The sequence below is a fragment of the Olea europaea genome, chromosome 2 (genome assembly GCF_002742605.1).
Source record: "Olea europaea var. sylvestris chromosome 2, O_europaea_v1, whole genome shotgun sequence".
Lineage (NCBI taxonomy): Eukaryota > Viridiplantae > Streptophyta > Magnoliopsida > Lamiales > Oleaceae > Olea > Olea europaea.
In genome coordinates, this window is record NC_036238.1 from 25962891 (window position 1) to 25982712 (window position 19822).

The following is a 19822-nucleotide window of genomic DNA, read 5'->3' on the forward strand; positions in this document are numbered from 1 at the left end:
TGGAATGTTATTTTTGGCTATCTGAGACTCCCTCTGCATCGTTAGATCAATAACGGGATTTTTGAGTAACTTGTATGAGTTCCATATAAAAATTATAATGATGAGAACTGTAACGGATACTTTTCTTACTACAACATCTGTTGGTGTAGCAGTATATTAAGGAAAAGTTGAAGTGAAATTAAACTAAAAGTAACTTCTTATTATTAGAGTTCAGTATCACTTTGGATTCAGCGAGATAGTCAGCTATAACTGCAGTTTTATAGTTTTAAGAGAGCCAAATAATTAAAAATTTTAGCATTCAATCGTGTAGCAGTCACAGTGTGATCCAAAGTGGTAAGATCTTAAAGTGATTGGGGGAAAAAGACAAATTCAGATGTCATGAACTATAATATTTCCCTGAAAATAAAGCGTTGTGATAGTTTGCAAAAAGCTATGGGCACCATAATGGTTGAGATGGCTAAAACGTACTAATAATAAGAGGGAAATTGCTCGGAAGGACCTAAGTAATGAGAGGATACGGGAACAACTCCACTTCAAAAATTTTCTTAATGTACTTCGTTGACAGCCAAAAACTTGTAACGCAAAATATTTCATTTTCTACTCTTTGTTCTATCTTTTCCTTGACTGAGATGATTTCAAGGGTTGTGATAATAAGAAAGGTCTTATTAGAATTGACAGTGTGTTATGAACAATGTAATAGTTGAAATGGCTACAAAAGCATAACTGCACAGGTGGCACAATTCAATTGATACAACATACAGCTAATAGTACATGGGAAATAAGCTCAGATCAAAGCTGATAAGAAGAAAATATAGAATTTGCAAATAACCACCATGCATGTCTAAGGAATCGATGTAATTCATAAAGCAAACAATGAGGAAAACCCTATTATTATTTAATAACAATCGAAATGTTTATCTTACTGCTGTAAATTCCTACTATTTTTGGACATATACCCCAACAGATTTTGAGACGTCCTAGCCCAACTACGGAAGTACATCACAATATAAGTAGTGTCACAAAACATTGCATGCACTGCAGGAGCATGAGCCATGAATGGACCCATAGCAAGTACAATTATCACAATCCGTGAAATCAAGTAGCAAAAGTTACTCCTCGCTGTAATTTCTAATCAGCTTGTAGCTTTTCTTGCTAGTCACCCCCTTTGTTTAGCTAGCACAATCCCTGACACCATTAGTATCTTCTTCTTCGTTAAGCACTGACGTCAAAACTGGCCTTGAATATTTGGCTCTTCAAACACATGAATGCTCGACTACTTACTATTGCTGCTGCATTTCGTACTTCCATGAAGTCAACTCAGATGGGATCAAACCTTCATCACAGGAAAGCACAGCCTGGGCCATTAGCTTCCCAAGCCACCCATGGAACAGCAGACCTCTTGCCCCCAACCCTGTAAACAACCAGTACTTACAACCACCATTATTACCACCATGTATCAAGTTATCTATGCAGCCAAGAATTGGAAGCGATCCATCTGCAGTGAGTGGTGGCATCGCCCTTAGTCCTGCCATTGCACCAGTTATTGTCCATTCTTTAATGGGTGGGTACACAGCAGATGCCTTTGGTAGAAGCACTTCCATCGCCTTAGTAGCTTCCTCCACAGAAACGTCCCTTGAATAATTTGTAGACTTCCACTCCCATGTTGAACCCATATGCATACTGCGAGCACCTTGTACAGAAAGCCATGCGTCTGACAAGATTGAAGGGCTATATTTCGGATAATCTTTTCTGCAACAAATATTAAGAGATAAATTATTAAGAACTCTACTCCCTAGATGGAAAAAATAAATATTTGGACAAGAATCTGGAACAATGCCTAGCTGTTCAACATGGAGTCATCACAGAACAATATAAGATGACTAGATGCGCAATTTTCAACTGCGTAAGCACTGAGATGTCAAGAGAAGCTATAGCATCTCATATCGTGTATGTTTGGTAAAGCATTTTGTAGATTATAACATATGGGTCCCACGTAATATATGAATAAAATTAGGGTCCTACGAAATGTATGGATAAAATTTGTAGGTCCTACAAAATGTGCAAATAAAAATGATGTTTGACCAACTTATAAGCTTGAAAAAGCTTTACCAAACATAGTGGTTGGAATTTACAAACAAAATCTATATGCCTATTATTGTTGCAGCGCATAAAATAATATATTATACCGTTCTACATGAAAGCATAGCAACATGAGATTTACCTGAGATCATTAGTAAGCTGCAAGCGAGTAACTAAACCTCTGCACATCCGTAAAGGGAGCCTTCCCGAGAGCTCTGGCAAAAAGGCAGCCCTGGCGCCTAGACAAATAATAATTGCATCGTATTCCCCTGAAAACAAATGCTATTAGTTTTCCTTTCTCAGAATCACGAATCACAAATTATCAAAAAGAAAAAGCACTTGTCAAACAACGAACGGTGAGTTTCATGTTGATTGTGCAAGGCTGAAGGTTGCTAGATATTATGACTGAAATTTCAAGTATAAGGCCAAGGCTTAAAGCTGATGCTTGTCCATCTATGGAGCCTTCTGTCTTAGCTTAAAATTGTTCCTTACATGTTCCATTATGCTTTCGATTGCATGTAGCAAGACCATTTTTAAGATATATATTTGAGTAAGGTGTATCATAAGTAGTTATGTTTATATTTTTGGTAAGATGAATACTTGTAAGCGCGTAAAGAATGTCAAACAACTGAAAAAGATATTTTGCTATTTAATGTATAAAATTTGACTCAAGAGACTTACATTTGAAATATTGCAGAGCAATTCAATTAAAGTTTATTATTTAACTTAATTTAAAATGTTAGTAGTTAAAAGAAATTATTATCTTCATATAACTTTCTAAAATATTTAACATTTGAAACTATTTTTAAATATCTTAAAATTTTAAATTGTTATAATTAATGTGTAAAGGCATAAATAATTGAGGAACTTACTGACCACTTTTAGGAATACAAATAAGTACCAGAAGCACATAATAATGAAATAAAACCCTATGAAGCCAACTTGTTTGCTCAATAATATTTAAAATCAATTTGAGAATTGATTATTTTGATTGAAAATATATATTTTTTTAAAAATGAACTGATTCTGAACCTGCAATATTTTGAATTAAATAAGCAACTTGTTCTTTTAAAATTATGGTCCCCTTCTAGTCAAATAAACCTTTTTACTTGAAAGTAAAGTATTAGAAAAAAAATTCTTATCAGCTCTATCAAATACTAATAAACCCATATGTTTGGCCCCATTTCTTAAAACTCATCTTTCCTCAAACTGATTTTCAACCCCACATTTTGGGATCCAGCATAAAAAAGTCTAAATTTTATCCAAACCAAACATGGGCTAAGTTTGATTTATTAAAAGATTTGACCAAAAAAAAAAAAATTATGAATACAAAATAGCCACTAATCTAGATCGAGATAATTATACCCTGTAGTTAATTTAGTTTATGCATTAAGAGAGCATCAAAAGTAGTTATAGTCCTATCACCTATGATGATTTAATTATCTCCTTGCAGTTTTCAAAAGCTCAGTATCCTTCCTCTTTGAGGAAGGGGGAACTTATTGCAATCAATGCATTTTCTTTAAAACCTAGGTGGTTATATACACAGACTTTACAATTGCAAAAAAAAAAAAAAAACTTCATACTTAACATGTAATTACGCGAACAAAGAAATCATATGGAGGATACCTGATAGTTCTAAGAGGTTCTCAACAGATTTCTTGTGCAAAGACAGTTCTTTCCGTGCAACACCCACCTTGGACATGTCTTCTGCTAGATTTTCACATGCTAGGTACAGTGCCTACATGAATATCACGAGAGGGAAAATAGCAAAAGAAATAATCTGAACAGATATCATTTCAGACATTAAAATCATTAAGCCTTTCTACGAACCTCAAGATAGCATTGAGAATTAATACTCAGGGCTTCAGGCATATAAAATGCCAAGTTTAATGGTACAGAAATATCAGGCACAAGACCCTGAGCAGCATCCTCATGAATGGACTCTATTCTGCAACCGGTAAGGCAGTTCTCAGCATTCTATTCATAGAAAATAAGATGAATTTGCATCAGCAAGAAGTCAAATTGAAACTCCTTGCTTAGTTAGCTAGTAGAAAAGGGCTTACACTACTCATTAGGTCTATATTCTTCGAGCTGAGAGCTGGTCTTAGGATTCCTCTGAAGTAAAAAAGTGGATATCAGAGGGTGTTACTTGTAAAGAAAGAGGAAAAATTACATCGGCATCATAAGATGAACTTCATAATGTATAAGTAATGCTTATAGGTGCTAAATTAAGTTCAGGAAAGAAAAAGAAAAGCATAATATCCCTAAGTCACCCTTTATAGCCGCTAAACTATAACAATATAAACACCCACCATAATGCTATAGATTGGAAACAAAAGTTGTTCACAGAACAAGGTTTATGCTTGGAAATATGTTTATGATTTGCTCCTATTCAGGTCTTCATGCAGCCAATATTGTCTTGGATATGGTAATAAAAAAGTCAATGAGAAATCATTGGAGCGGCTATTTATTAAGCCAGTGAATAATTCTGTATAGGAATATGGATATGTTATGGAACAATTGTAAGAAAGAACAAACCTCCTATTGACGATGGAAGGTTCACTGTTTGGGGGAGAGTCTTGATTTCCCCCGTTTACTAGCTTAAATAGTGCACCCTCAGCAACATTAAGAAGATCTAAACTCTCTTTCCAGCACTCTGCGCCCCGCCAAAGTAGCTTAACTACAAAAATAAACAGTCTCACTCAAAAATAGATCATGTTTTCAAACACTAATACCTCTTGGAAAATTGCAAGTCATCGAAAAGATAGTTGGACAAAAATTGATAGGAAAGATCATAATGGGAACAGGGCTAAAGAGATATGGACCTTTTGGGGAGTATGGATGCAAGAGTCCACCAGCAACTCCAGAGGCACCTCCACCAATGCCGACTTGATCATAAATATCGATGCACACATCCAATTTCTTGGAACTGCACTGCAAGCACAAGTACCCAGTAGTTGGCGAAGGATGGAAGAAAAGAAGAAACCAGCAATCTTGAATTGAGCATTTATACAAACACAATTTAAAGTTAAAGCACGATAATTGCCTAAACTAAATCAAATTCTAATTTAGGTGAAATGGAGAACCATAAAAATTTCTCCAAACAAAATTAAACTTCAATAAGATCAAAGTAACTATAAATAAAAGAAAACTGCATCATAATCATAGTAAGTACACATAAAGCGCCATTTATCAAGTGCATCAAACACATATTATCAAAACAGGCATATCACACTCTTGCGGCACAAATATTCAAACGAACTTCTAATCCTTTAATAAGGCTCACTTGACCACCAATTTCAAGGGTTTATTACCCATTTTCTTGCTCATTAATCCCAAAAACTAAGGATGACAAAAGTAGAATAAAGTGGTTAGTTGACCACCTGTTCCTTGTTTATATATAGGGCATAACCTATAAAAATTAGTAAACAAAATTTACTATATACACAAATCTTATTATTTACTTTTTATTTCATTAGATTATTCTCCTTATGCTTGACTTGAGCATTGGACGGCCATTGCTAGTGCAATCCGGAACACCCTCTACCGCTCATCTATTTTGAAATTATTGCCAAGATAGAGAAGATGATGAATCAATGAAGACATTTACAACCATACACATTATATTCTTTTGATAAGACAAATTTAGACTATGCTGTACATTCTATATGGTATTTGCATGCTCGTGAGCATAGTGGCTCCAAAACTCATAATATTTGGAGCTTTGACTAGAAACTCATACGCCAGAAGATTAGACAAAATATTGAGTTTTGGCTATGACTTGTTTCCGATAAAAACCCTTGCAGAGAAAAAAAAAATAACTAAAAGAATTGATTTCTATATTAATTGAAGACTTCATTTTCTTTTTATATATTCAGGTACTAGAAAACTTCATTTTCAATCACAATTCAAATCAGTTGGTCTAAACAAACATCTCCAAAAATCCAAAGAATGAGAGATTGAGAGAGAGTACATTGAGCAAATGCCAAGCTACAGACAACCCAGCGAAGCCAGCACCAAGAACTGCATACCTACATTTTTGTATACAACAAAAACGATTTAGACCACAACACATACAATTAACTCTACATATATGTTATAGAAATAGGAAGAGAAGAGAAAGGCAGCACCTGATGGGTCGATTCGAGAGAGAAGCGGAAGAATGGCAAGAAACAGGGACCAGCGAAGATGATATATTAGAGTAAAATAAAGGCATGGGTACAGTGATAACTGATGTATCCACCATTGAATTTGACGATGAGTCCCCTTTGCTAGCTTAATTCAATTAAGAGAAAATTGGACTACTCGTCCTCAATCTATTGACGCAAGGGCAATCTCATTCCTTATCTTTTTTTCCAGCATGATCCTAAACTTATAGTATTGACTAATGCTATTTTGGGATGGCAAACAAGTCAAGCGGGGCTTGTGAGTTCGGCTTGTCCCAGCTCTGTCCATAGATGACTCGAGCTCGCTTTAATACGAACTATGGATCAAGTTGAACTTATTTTGTTCACAGACCAAACTTGGTCAACTTGTTAGGTATACGCACCAATTCATTTGAGCTCATGTGCCAACTCATCAGTACAAGCCCATAAACTAGTGTGTTTGGGCTCGTGGACTGACTCATTTTTTATTCCTCATTTTTTGATTTAATTTTATTAATTTCTTTTAAAAATTGCTCCTTTTTATTAATTTAATTTAAAAACAAGATAGCTTGACTTAGCTCGTTTGGACTTGTGGATGGCTTGACTCGTGAGGCCCATAAGCCAGAGAGCCGAGCCAATCATAAGATTCAAACACAAGCCAAGCTCAATTTGCCCATAGGGACGAGTCGAGCTCATGTGTCTACAGCCCACCCCTAATGCTATTTAGCACAATAAAACACCAACCTAATTACTATTACAGAATAATTCCAACTAAATAGATCTCATATTCTTCATCACAAAAATTTGTTAGTATGCAAAAACGGTGTAACACTCCAACCATCTACTCAATCTGTTAGGATGTTACTCTATCATTCATAATTCTTAAGATGATCTACTTTAGTGGCTCAATAAATCCCCACGAATCTACAATTACAAAATGGAGTCGTTTAGACCTTTTTGGGTTTTGTAGGGAGTATTTGAATGGCTTTGCTCTATTAACAAAATAACTTAGCATCCAACCAAACAAATTGATCTGCCTGCTTTTTATTTCAATGTACACCATAAATGACATGCAACTATATTTTTCCGACATTTCATCAATCTTTGTCCACCTGCAACACCAGGTTAAGCATGCATATAAATATCAGGTTATTTGTGGTTCAACATAGACTCAAGATCCCATCATAACATATAAAATTGCAATATTAGCCCAAAATAACCTAATGTATAATCCCAGTGACTGGAACTAATGGTGGGCTAAAGAGAGCGCTGCAAATTGCACTATTACCACTCCATAATACAATTCTCCATGTTATATTCTCAAATGTGACCACAATAGGTTGACAAAATATGCCGTTAGCCTGAAAATTCGTTGTACTTGAAAACACAATCATAAAGCCGCCCCCCAAGGAACTGTGCAACCTCCAGGTGCTTCACCTGTAAAGAGAAGAGAGAGAGAGAGAGAGAGAGAGAGAGAGAGAGGGCAAATGTGAATCTGTTGCTGTGTTGCTTCTTGACATGGTCTCAACAGGCCAAAGAATTATTGACACATACAGGATCAACGGAGAAAACTTATAGATCAAAGTCGAGATACTTGAAGCATCTGATCCAAGTGTTACAAAATCTACATCCCCATGAGCCATGAATGGACCCATAGCAAGTACAATTATCACAATCCGTGAAATCAAGTAGCAAAAGTTACTCCTCGCTGTAATTTCTAATCAGCTTGTAGCTTTTCTTGCTAGTCACCCCCTTTGTTTAGCTAGCACAATCCCTGACACCATTAGTATCTTCTTCTTCGTTAAGCACTGACGTCAAAACTGGCCTTGAATATTTGGCTCTTCAAACACATGAATGCTCGACTACTTACTATTGCTGCTGCATTTCGTACTTCCATGAAGTCAACTCAGATGGGATCAAACCTTCATCACAGGAAAGCACAGCCTGGGCCATTAGCTTCCCAAGCCACCCATGGAACAGCAGACCTCTTGCCCCCAACCCTGTAAACAACCAGTACTTACAACCACCATTATTACCACCATGTATCAAGTTATCTATGCAGCCAAGAATTGGAAGCGATCCATCTGCAGTGAGTGGTGGCATCGCCCTTAGTCCTGCCATTGCACCAGTTATTGTCCATTCTTTAATGGGTGGGTACACAGCAGATGCCTTTGGTAGAAGCACTTCCATCGCCTTAGTAGCTTCCTCCACAGAAACGTCCCTTGAATAATTTGTAGACTTCCACTCCCATGTTGAACCCATATGCATACTGCGAGCACCTTGTACAGAAAGCCATGCGTCTGACAAGATTGAAGGGCTATATTTCGGATAATCTTTTCTGCAACAAATATTAAGAGATAAATTATTAAGAACTCTACTCCCTAGATGGAAAAAATAAATATTTGGACAAGAATCTGGAACAATGCCTAGCTGTTCAACATGGAGTCATCACAGAACAATATAAGATGACTAGATGCGCAATTTTCAACTGCGTAAGCACTGAGATGTCAAGAGAAGCTATAGCATCTCATATCGTGTATGTTTGGTAAAGCATTTTGTAGATTATAACATATGGGTCCCACGTAATATATGAATAAAATTAGGGTCCTACGAAATGTATGGATAAAATTTGTAGGTCCTACAAAATGTGCAAATAAAAATGATGTTTGACCAACTTATAAGCTTGAAAAAGCTTTACCAAACATAGTGGTTGGAATTTACAAACAAAATCTATATGCCTATTATTGTTGCAGCGCATAAAATAATATATTATACCGTTCTACATGAAAGCATAGCAACATGAGATTTACCTGAGATCATTAGTAAGCTGCAAGCGAGTAACTAAACCTCTGCACATCCGTAAAGGGAGCCTTCCCGAGAGCTCTGGCAAAAAGGCAGCCCTGGCGCCTAGACAAATAATAATTGCATCGTATTCCCCTGAAAACAAATGCTATTAGTTTTCCTTTCTCAGAATCACGAATCACAAATTATCAAAAAGAAAAAGCACTTGTCAAACAACGAACGGTGAGTTTCATGTTGATTGTGCAAGGCTGAAGGTTGCTAGATATTATGACTGAAATTTCAAGTATAAGGCCAAGGCTTAAAGCTGATGCTTGTCCATCTATGGAGCCTTCTGTCTTAGCTTAAAATTGTTCCTTACATGTTCCATTATGCTTTCGATTGCATGTAGCAAGACCATTTTTAAGATATATATTTGAGTAAGGTGTATCATAAGTAGTTATGTTTATATTTTTGGTAAGATGAATACTTGTAAGCGCGTAAAGAATGTCAAACAACTGAAAAAGATATTTTGCTATTTAATGTATAAAATTTGACTCAAGAGACTTACATTTGAAATATTGCAGAGCAATTCAATTAAAGTTTATTATTTAACTTAATTTAAAATGTTAGTAGTTAAAAGAAATTATTATCTTCATATAACTTTCTAAAATATTTAACATTTGAAACTATTTTTAAATATCTTAAAATTTTAAATTGTTATAATTAATGTGTAAAGGCATAAATAATTGAGGAACTTACTGACCACTTTTAGGAATACAAATAAGTACCAGAAGCACATAATAATGAAATAAAACCCTATGAAGCCAACTTGTTTGCTCAATAATATTTAAAATCAATTTGAGAATTGATTATTTTGATTGAAAATATATATTTTTTTAAAAATGAACTGATTCTGAACCTGCAATATTTTGAATTAAATAAGCAACTTGTTCTTTTAAAATTATGGTCCCCTTCTAGTCAAATAAACCTTTTTACTTGAAAGTAAAGTATTAGAAAAAAAATTCTTATCAGCTCTATCAAATACTAATAAACCCATATGTTTGGCCCCATTTCTTAAAACTCATCTTTCCTCAAACTGATTTTCAACCCCACATTTTGGGATCCAGCATAAAAAAGTCTAAATTTTATCCAAACCAAACATGGGCTAAGTTTGATTTATTAAAAGATTTGACCAAAAAAAAAAAAATTATGAATACAAAATAGCCACTAATCTAGATCGAGATAATTATACCCTGTAGTTAATTTAGTTTATGCATTAAGAGAGCATCAAAAGTAGTTATAGTCCTATCACCTATGATGATTTAATTATCTCCTTGCAGTTTTCAAAAGCTCAGTATCCTTCCTCTTTGAGGAAGGGGGAACTTATTGCAATCAATGCATTTTCTTTAAAACCTAGGTGGTTATATACACAGACTTTACAATTGCAAAAAAAAAAAAAAAAACTTCATACTTAACATGTAATTACGCGAACAAAGAAATCATATGGAGGATACCTGATAGTTCTAAGAGGTTCTCAACAGATTTCTTGTGCAAAGACAGTTCTTTCCGTGCAACACCCACCTTGGACATGTCTTCTGCTAGATTTTCACATGCTAGGTACAGTGCCTACATGAATATCACGAGAGGGAAAATAGCAAAAGAAATAATCTGAACAGATATCATTTCAGACATTAAAATCATTAAGCCTTTCTACGAACCTCAAGATAGCATTGAGAATTAATACTCAGGGCTTCAGGCATATAAAATGCCAAGTTTAATGGTACAGAAATATCAGGCACAAGACCCTGAGCAGCATCCTCATGAATGGACTCTATTCTGCAACCGGTAAGGCAGTTCTCAGCATTCTATTCATAGAAAATAAGATGAATTTGCATCAGCAAGAAGTCAAATTGAAACTCCTTGCTTAGTTAGCTAGTAGAAAAGGGCTTACACTACTCATTAGGTCTATATTCTTCGAGCTGAGAGCTGGTCTTAGGATTCCTCTGAAGTAAAAAAGTGGATATCAGAGGGTGTTACTTGTAAAGAAAGAGGAAAAATTACATCGGCATCATAAGATGAACTTCATAATGTATAAGTAATGCTTATAGGTGCTAAATTAAGTTCAGGAAAGAAAAAGAAAAGCATAATATCCCTAAGTCACCCTTTATAGCCGCTAAACTATAACAATATAAACACCCACCATAATGCTATAGATTGGAAACAAAAGTTGTTCACAGAACAAGGTTTATGCTTGGAAATATGTTTATGATTTGCTCCTATTCAGGTCTTCATGCAGCCAATATTGTCTTGGATATGGTAATAAAAAAGTCAATGAGAAATCATTGGAGCGGCTATTTATTAAGCCAGTGAATAATTCTGTATAGGAATATGGATATGTTATGGAACAATTGTAAGAAAGAACAAACCTCCTATTGACGATGGAAGGTTCACTGTTTGGGGGAGAGTCTTGATTTCCCCCGTTTACTAGCTTAAATAGTGCACCCTCAGCAACATTAAGAAGATCTAAACTCTCTTTCCAGCACTCTGCGCCCCGCCAAAGTAGCTTAACTACAAAAATAAACAGTCTCACTCAAAAATAGATCATGTTTTCAAACACTAATACCTCTTGGAAAATTGCAAGTCATCGAAAAGATAGTTGGACAAAAATTGATAGGAAAGATCATAATGGGAACAGGGCTAAAGAGATATGGACCTTTTGGGGAGTATGGATGCAAGAGTCCACCAGCAACTCCAGAGGCACCTCCACCAATGCCGACTTGATCATAAATATCGATGCACACATCCAATTTCTTGGAACTGCACTGCAAGCACAAGTACCCAGTAGTTGGCGAAGGATGGAAGAAAAGAAGAAACCAGCAATCTTGAATTGAGCATTTATACAAACACAATTTAAAGTTAAAGCACGATAATTGCCTAAACTAAATCAAATTCTAATTTAGGTGAAATGGAGAACCATAAAAATTTCTCCAAACAAAATTAAACTTCAATAAGATCAAAGTAACTATAAATAAAAGAAAACTGCATCATAATCATAGTAAGTACACATAAAGCGCCATTTATCAAGTGCATCAAACACATATTATCAAAACAGGCATATCACACTCTTGCGGCACAAATATTCAAACGAACTTCTAATCCTTTAATAAGGCTCACTTGACCACCAATTTCAAGGGTTTATTACCCATTTTCTTGCTCATTAATCCCAAAAACTAAGGATGACAAAAGTAGAATAAAGTGGTTAGTTGACCACCTGTTCCTTGTTTATATATAGGGCATAACCTATAAAAATTAGTAAACAAAATTTACTATATACACAAATCTTATTATTTACTTTTTATTTCATTAGATTATTCTCCTTATGCTTGACTTGAGCATTGGACGGCCATTGCTAGTGCAATCCGGAACACCCTCTACCGCTCATCTATTTTGAAATTATTGCCAAGATAGAGAAGATGATGAATCAATGAAGACATTTACAACCATACACATTATATTCTTTTGATAAGACAAATTTAGACTATGCTGTACATTCTATATGGTATTTGCATGCTCGTGAGCATAGTGGCTCCAAAACTCATAATATTTGGAGCTTTGACTAGAAACTCATACGCCAGAAGATTAGACAAAATATTGAGTTTGGGCTATGACTTGTTTCCGATAAAAACCCTTGCAGAGAAAAAAAAAATAACTAAAAGAATTGATTTCTATATTAATTGAAGACTTCATTTTCTTTTTATATATTCAGGTACTAGAAAACTTCATTTTCAATCACAATTCAAATCAGTTGGTCTAAACAAACATCTCCAAAAATCCAAAGAATGAGAGATTGAGAGAGAGTACATTGAGCAAATGCCAAGCTACAGACAACCCAGCGAAGCCAGCACCAAGAACTGCATACCTACATTTTTGTATACAACAAAAACGATTTAGACCACAACACATACAATTAACTCTACATATATGTTATAGAAATAGGAAGAGAAGAGAAAGGCAGCACCTGATGGGTCGATTCGAGAGAGAAGCGGAAGAATGGCAAGAAACAGGGACCAGCGAAGATGATATATTAGAGTAAAATAAAGGCATGGGTACAGTGATAACTGATGTATCCACCATTGAATTTGACGATGAGTCCCCTTTGCTAGCTTAATTCAATTAAGAGAAAATTGGACTACTCGTCCTCAATCTATTGACGCAAGGGCAATCTCATTCCTTATCTTTTTTTCCAGCATGATCCTAAACTTATAGTATTGACTAATGCTATTTTGGGATGGCAAACAAGTCAAGCGGGGCTTGTGAGTTCGGCTTGTCCCAGTTCTGTCCATAGATGACTCGAGCTCGCTTTAATACGAACTATGGATCAAGTTGAACTTATTTTGTTCACAGACCAAACTTGGTCAACTTGTTAGGTATACGCACCAATTCATTTGAGCTCATGTGCCAACTCATCAGTACAAGCCCATAAACTAGTGTGTTTGGGCTCGTGGACTGACTCATTTTTTATTCCTCATTTTTTGATTTAATTTTATTAATTTCTTTTAAAAATTGCTCCTTTTTATTAATTTAATTTAAAAACAAGATAGCTTGACTTAGCTCGTTTGGACTTGTGGATGGCTTGACTCGTGAGGCCCATAAGCCAGAGAGCCGAGCCAATCATAAGATTCAAACACAAGCCAAGCTCAATTTGCCCATAGGGACGAGTCGAGCTCATGTGTCTACAGCCCACCCCTAATGCTATTTAGCACAATAAAACACCAACCTAATTACTATTACAGAATAATTCCAACTAAATAGATCTCATATTCTTCATCACAAAAATTTGTTAGTATGCAAAAACGGTGTAACACTCCAACCATCTACTCAATCTGTTAGGATGTTACTCTATCATTCATAATTCTTAAGATGATCTACTTTAGTGGCTCAATAAATCCCCACGAATCTACAATTACAAAATGGAGTCGTTTAGACCTTTTTGGGTTTTGTAGGGAGTATTTGAATGGCTTTGCTCTATTAACAAAATAACTTAGCATCCAACCAAACAAATTGATCTGCCTGCTTTTTATTTCAATGTACACCATAAATGACATGCAACTATATTTTTCCGACATTTCATCAATCTTTGTCCACCTGCAACACCAGGTTAAGCATGCATATAAATATCAGGTTATTTGTGGTTCAACATAGACTCAAGATCCCATCATAACATATAAAATTGCAATATTAGCCCAAAATAACCTAATGTATAATCCCAGTGACTGGAACTAATGGTGGGCTAAAGAGAGCGCTGCAAATTGCACTATTACCACTCCATAATACAATTCTCCATGTTATATTCTCAAATGTGACCACAATAGGTTGACAAAATATGCCGTTAGCCTGAAAATTCGTTGTACTTGAAAACACAATCATAAAGCCGCCCCCCAAGGAACTGTGCAACCTCCAGGTGCTTCACCTGTAAAGAGATGAGGAAAAATTGATTATTCCATAAACTGACGACACAACAGATGGAGAGGGAGAGGACTTTGATGCTATATTGTATAGTTACCATGCCAATTTTCAGGGAATCACATTTAAACTGAGCATAGAGGTTAGTCTCAATTCCACGGCCCTGCACAAAATTTAAAGAGAATAATTTCAAATGGCGATAAAGTTACCATACCATTATGGAGAGAGAGAGAGAGAGAGGGCAAATGTGAATATGTTGCTGTGTTGCTTCTTGACATGGTCTCAACAGGCCAAAGAATTATTGACACATACAGGATCAACGGAGAAAACTTATAGATCAAAGTCGAGATACTTGAAGCATCTGATCCAAGTGTTACAAAATCTACATCCAAAACAATTTCATATTAAGTGGTTGTAAAGAACATAGCATGCCAACATTTGATCTAAACACCAACATTTTTCCTGTGTTTCTAATCTAACTTCGGTGGTGTTACCTTTGTTTCTAATCTTTGTTCAAAGTGCATTTGTGCTAGGTTATATATACATTAATAATGTCAACTAATTAACTAAATTTTTGAAATGCAAGCAGCGGAGAGGAGAAACTAGAAAGCACTAGCTCGTCTCAGTTGAACATAATGTCTCATGCTTTTTTTATCTCCGTTCATGTGTGTTAGAAATATGGTTTATAGCCTCTCTATCTAAATCACCCAAAAGAAAATAAAAAAGATTGATTTCCACAAATGCCAGTCTTACAACCAAACTCAATTGTCTTTCAAACAAATAATTAATTACACCTATTTCATGAAAATCCTCTCAAAACTAACTCCTGAAGATGCACCATAACCATCTTGCAACATACATTATGTAAAAATAATTTATATACAGAACAATTTTCAAAGTTGGGCAACATATTGAATGCCGAACAAACAGAAATTGTTATTGTAAACACTCATTACAAATTAACAAAAAGAACGTTTTAAGTTACTATCCAATTTCTTTCTTACAAATCTCATACAAATTCAACATGGTATTTACACGCTTTGGTAACATGAGGTAAAAGTTCATTTGTAGAGTTTCAATTAACTATGTGTCCAACAAAATCAAATCTTCACCAACCACCATATCAAGCCGAATTAGTTTTTTTCATCTACCTATCACTCCTTTAGCATATTCTAGTGGTATTGTATTGCTTGTGTACATGGAAGTTTCTTTAAATCTACAGTAGAAATTCTTCATCTGTAGTCACCCGTCTTAATTTATCCTAAATTGGTGGCACTTTCACTTATTGACGTATGTTCTCATTTATTATTTTATTCATTCTATATTATTTTATTCATTCTATTATGGCCACACATTCATCTGGCCTCATTTGTCATATGTTCAGTTTACAAACATTTTGTCTTTGGACAGATAAAAGCTCAATTGCAGAAAGCACAATTGGTAGTAAAAAACTCGTCTAACTTTATTATTTTATCATTATTATTATTTTTTTTTTTTAAAACTCGGTAGGTGTGTTTAATCACATAAACATAATACTTATCCATTTTGTTGAATTTTTTCTAACTTTTTGCAATACATTCTCTTCAAAAATATTAACCCAGATACACAAAAGAATAACTCCATAGGATAGCTGAATCCTTATTGTGAATACTATCATCATTTCTCTACAATGACTAAAAGGACATTCTATACATTTGTCTTTGTTTTTAGTTAATCTTAAACCTTCAGATTTCAAAGCCCTCTTTGGAAGTTCTTAGAATCCACCCCTTTCCTAATACACTATTAACTAAAACCATGTCAAGATCGAAGAAATATACACCAGAGGACCTCATGTTAGATATTCCCTGAGTTCATCCATGAATAAAGCATGTTTAAGTACTCATTGGCCATGGTCACAACCTTGACCTCTAGTCTAGATCTCACATTCATAATTGCTCCATTAGAAACATAATAGCATGAATATATATGTGCAGAAATTCATTTTTCCTCTGGCATTCGCCATAAAACTTCATTGGGCACTCAATAATATGATTTTCTAACCCATAAACATCATATTAAATCTTAATTTTCTTCTCCACACTTTTCCATCAATAGCCTACCTTTATTTTTTATAAATAGACAAAATTACATGCATTTGGAAAAGCGCGTCAGGAGCTGAAAGCATTGTTTTGGCTTCACAATGGCATTGAGCATGAAGCTGCTCATTAAAGATTAATGTACATTGAACCTTAGAATCACAATCCTTGGGACAATTACATTTGACGTCTACAAGGAGGATTTTATTTTGACTAGAGACTCAACAAATCCATGATTCCCAAAAATGGATATTTCCCATTACTATCCTAATTGTAGAACATCTGAGCTAGTAATACATAACAGCTCTTTCTCTTCAAGTTGATCATCACTCAACTCGATTAAATGACAATGACTATTACTTTTCTATTATTTCCCGACATGTAGCAATAAGGCGAATATTCGCCATAAAAAAAATAAAATAAGTAAATAAATAAATATGAAACAATTCTTTCAAAGAAACAAACTCAAGAAGAAAATAATGGAAGTTCAAAGCCATATATGTTTTACAACTGTACAGGAGAATTCTCATATAAAGCACTCACCATTCCCTCCATAATCACTAAGTCAGCATCACTTGCCAAGTAGGCAAGTTCTTGCGATATTCTTGTAAGATCAATGACCTGTAATAAAATATAAGACCACAATAAAGACAGTTTAAAAATCTAAATGAACATGTATTTCAAAATTGTAGAGAGAGGTCACATACAATAAAGGAGATTTTCTACTTACCGGCAAATCATTACCCGAGTTGGCGATGAAAAGATTTGAAGTATCAACCCCCACAAGTTTCCCATTCTCATCCTTTAACTGTAGAATAAAAATTGTAAGTGCCAGAGCCAACCTAGATTTTGAATTACCACAGTACCAATACATAAGCTTCCCACTACCTTCGTGATAATATTAACTAGTTCAGGGTAAGTTACGTCATTGATAGAAGGCAAATCATTTGCTGCCAATACTACCTGCCAAGAAAGAAATGTGTATAAATTAACTACAAACAGATAACTGGAAGATCCAGATATAGAGCAACACAACCGCAGCTAGATGTAATGTTAAATTACATCTTAGGATAAGCTTGGATATCAGACTTCCTGCATTGTCATATATCAATTTTGACTCTCAAATCAATTTCATTTATTGAGTAGTATTTTACCTTTCTGTTCACCTCGTTTTAAATTATTGATGAACTCTTGAGTATGATCCATACATTTAACCTCAAGATGTCCTACTCTTTCTACTATTTAGAGTTGATTAAAAACAAGAGAGCTCAGTATGCTGCTTGTCTTCTCCACATGGATTATGAAGCTGTTCTACTCGATGATGAAATAAGTCTCGTCAACCGTACGAGTTTTCATTGGGGATGGCCATAGCAGCTATAAGCTGGTCTCTTTATAACGTGATCCTGACTTCACCATTCAATTGACATTCAAAAACCTCAAAAAAAAATGGCCATAGCAGCTATAAGCTGGTCTCTTTATAACGTGATCCTGACTTCACCATTCAATTGACATTGACCAAAAAAAAAAAAAAAAAAAAAAGGGTCAAGGAGGACATAGGGAAGAGGACCTATGATGGTAAATGTGAATTTGCATGCTTGGACCCTTGAACGGTGTCATCTAAAGTTTAAGCTTTTAGAGAGAAAATGAATTTATTTACTTTAAATTAGCATTTAACATTTTTCCTCACATGTAGGTGGTTCGGATCATTGAACTTCAGAATTGGACTTCCCTCTAGAGGAAAAAAACTAAAAGAAATCTGTGCCTTATGCATGCACATTTGCGTGGTTCATATTAGTTTCAAACTTGAAATCATGGGAAGCTGATTTTCCCAACAGCCCAGATCAACTGTAATGAGGGATTTTCTCATTACATTTGATAAATTTAACATTCGTCTCTAGTCACATAATCACAATAAGGAACTACATACAAAATAAACAAATTCAACTCATATCGAAAAGATTGGTACAGCCAACGTCAATTAAAAACTCATCCACATGTCATGTACATATAAAAAACATCAAGTACAGAACTGTTGGTTGTAATGCATTCTGAGCAAATTGTATTTTCTCTTGCTTCATAACATACGTAAAACACAAGCTTCAGCAAAAAAATTGTTCTATGGGCAGTATAACGAATAACAAGCTTCTCAAATCATACCTGTACACCAAGTCGAAGTAACTCTCTAGCAAATGGCAATATACCCAAAATAATATCTGCACCAGAATTATCTACAAAAATTACAGCCTGCATTACGGATGAGCAAGTTACTGAAGGCCTGAGCAAATTGTATTTTCTCTTGCTTCATAACATACGTAAAACACAAGCTTCAGCAAAAAAATTGTTCTATGGGCAGTATAACGAATAACAAGCTTCTCAAATCATACCTGTACACCAAGTCGAAGTAACTCTCTAGCAAATGGCAATATACCCAAAATAATATCTGCACCAGAATTATCTACAAAAATTACAGCCTGCATTACGGATGAGCAAGTTACTGAAGGCAACATGTGTCATAGATTAATGTACAAAAGAAAATAATTGACAAGACAATTATCATGAGACATTAATTAAAACTCATATAGTCATGTGTAAACTCACTTTTTTCCATAATTTTCTGCCCCACTTAGATATGAAATTGTCAAGATCATCAATAACCCAGGGTCGAGGGACAAGGTTTTGACAGCTAGCTTGAAAGGACATGCCATCTTTTGCAAATAGCTCTGCAAGCTTCAAGATACGTTGAAAAAGAAAGTTGATGTCAATCAAGATTCACAGAGAGCTATTTAAACCTAACATATATCCGTGTTCTCTGAATAATTGATGAATATTTCATATCAGCACCAAAAATGGGTTGGAAAACTTCATAGAATGTTCACAGATAAAGATACATCAGGCTTCATTAATAGTAATCAACATGATTAGTTTTGTTGCAGGATGGCATTCAAGAGTTAGATTTTGGTGAAATGGCTATGAGTTGTGTAGTTCCCCGGTCGTATTACTTTGTGTAACATCACAAAAGTACAACATGAGACTGAAATTTTTAAAGATCGGTAACGTGATATTAACAGAATTGCCTTGGCTTGTAGTCGTTGAAGAGCGGCGAGGTGTCAGAAACTTTCAGCTTCAACAACGGAAATTATGAAAATTAGGGGCTAGAGACAACAAACAGGCTTATCTGACTAAAGAAAGATGAGAACATCAGGGTAATCCAAGGCCAAAAATTCCAACACATAAGAGTATAGACCCCAAAAGAGGGGGGGGGGGGGGGGGGGCGGGGGG

General features: G+C 35.1%; 3 protein-coding genes across 3 annotated transcripts; all 3 read right to left on the minus strand.

The window, feature by feature from the left end:
* Positions 1-838: 838 nt before the first annotated feature.
* On the minus strand, positions 839-6389 carry LOC111368369 (putative thiamine biosynthesis oxidoreductase ThiO). The gene is made up of 9 exons (XM_022989598.1): positions 6210-6389; positions 6053-6110; positions 4905-5013; positions 4618-4759; positions 4143-4194; positions 3910-4056; positions 3706-3817; positions 2222-2348; positions 839-1749 (listed from the first exon to the last, which is right to left on the minus strand). Exons 1-9 carry the CDS (start codon positions 6323-6325, stop codon positions 1281-1283), a joined length of 1332 nt encoding a protein of 443 aa, XP_022845366.1. The 5' UTR covers positions 6326-6389; the 3' UTR covers positions 839-1280.
* Positions 6390-7938: 1549 nt separating this feature from the next.
* LOC111368362 (putative thiamine biosynthesis oxidoreductase ThiO) lies at positions 7939-13203 on the minus strand. The gene is made up of 9 exons (XM_022989594.1): positions 13024-13203; positions 12867-12924; positions 11719-11827; positions 11432-11573; positions 10957-11008; positions 10724-10870; positions 10520-10631; positions 9035-9161; positions 7939-8562 (listed from the first exon to the last, which is right to left on the minus strand). The coding sequence occupies exons 1-9, from the start codon at positions 13137-13139 to the stop codon at positions 8094-8096; spliced, it is 1332 nt and encodes a 443-aa protein (XP_022845362.1). The 5' UTR covers positions 13140-13203; the 3' UTR covers positions 7939-8093.
* Positions 13204-14104: 901 nt separating this feature from the next.
* Positions 14105-19307, minus strand: LOC111368376 (uncharacterized protein At2g17340-like). The gene is made up of 7 exons (XM_022989605.1): positions 19142-19307; positions 18928-19014; positions 17432-17506; positions 17274-17351; positions 17087-17164; positions 14569-14631; positions 14105-14475 (listed from the first exon to the last, which is right to left on the minus strand). Exons 1-7 carry the CDS (start codon positions 19241-19243, stop codon positions 14395-14397), a joined length of 564 nt encoding a protein of 187 aa, XP_022845373.1. The 5' UTR covers positions 19244-19307; the 3' UTR covers positions 14105-14394.
* Positions 19308-19822: the final 515 nt, after the last annotated feature.

Coding starts and splice junctions, on each gene's coding strand:
- LOC111368369 (XM_022989598.1), bottom strand. CDS start 6,325: ATGGTGGATACATCAGTTATCACTGTACCCATGCCTTTATTTTACTCT. Junction 4,057..4,142: donor ATATAGACCTAATGAGTAGT/GTAAGCCCTTTT, acceptor TTCTATGAATAG/AATGCTGAGAACTGCCTTAC. Junction 1,750..2,221: donor CAGCTTACTAATGATCTCAG/GTAAATCTCATG, acceptor TATTTGTTGCAG/AAAAGATTATCCGAAATATA.
- LOC111368362 (XM_022989594.1), bottom strand. CDS start 13,139: ATGGTGGATACATCAGTTATCACTGTACCCATGCCTTTATTTTACTCT. Junction 12,925..13,023: donor CTCTCGAATCGACCCATCAG/GTGCTGCCTTTC, acceptor ACAAAAATGTAG/GTATGCAGTTCTTGGTGCTG. Junction 11,828..12,866: donor TAGCTTGGCATTTGCTCAAT/GTACTCTCTCTC, acceptor TTGTGCTTGCAG/TGCAGTTCCAAGAAATTGGA.
- LOC111368376 (XM_022989605.1), bottom strand. CDS start 19,243: ATGTCCTTTCAAGCTAGCTGTCAAAACCTTGTCCCTCGACCCTGGGTT. Junction 19,015..19,141: donor GCAGAAAATTATGGAAAAAA/GTGAGTTTACAC, acceptor TCCGTAATGCAG/GCTGTAATTTTTGTAGATAA. Junction 17,165..17,273: donor ACTCGGGTAATGATTTGCCG/GTAAGTAGAAAA, acceptor ATTTTATTACAG/GTCATTGATCTTACAAGAAT.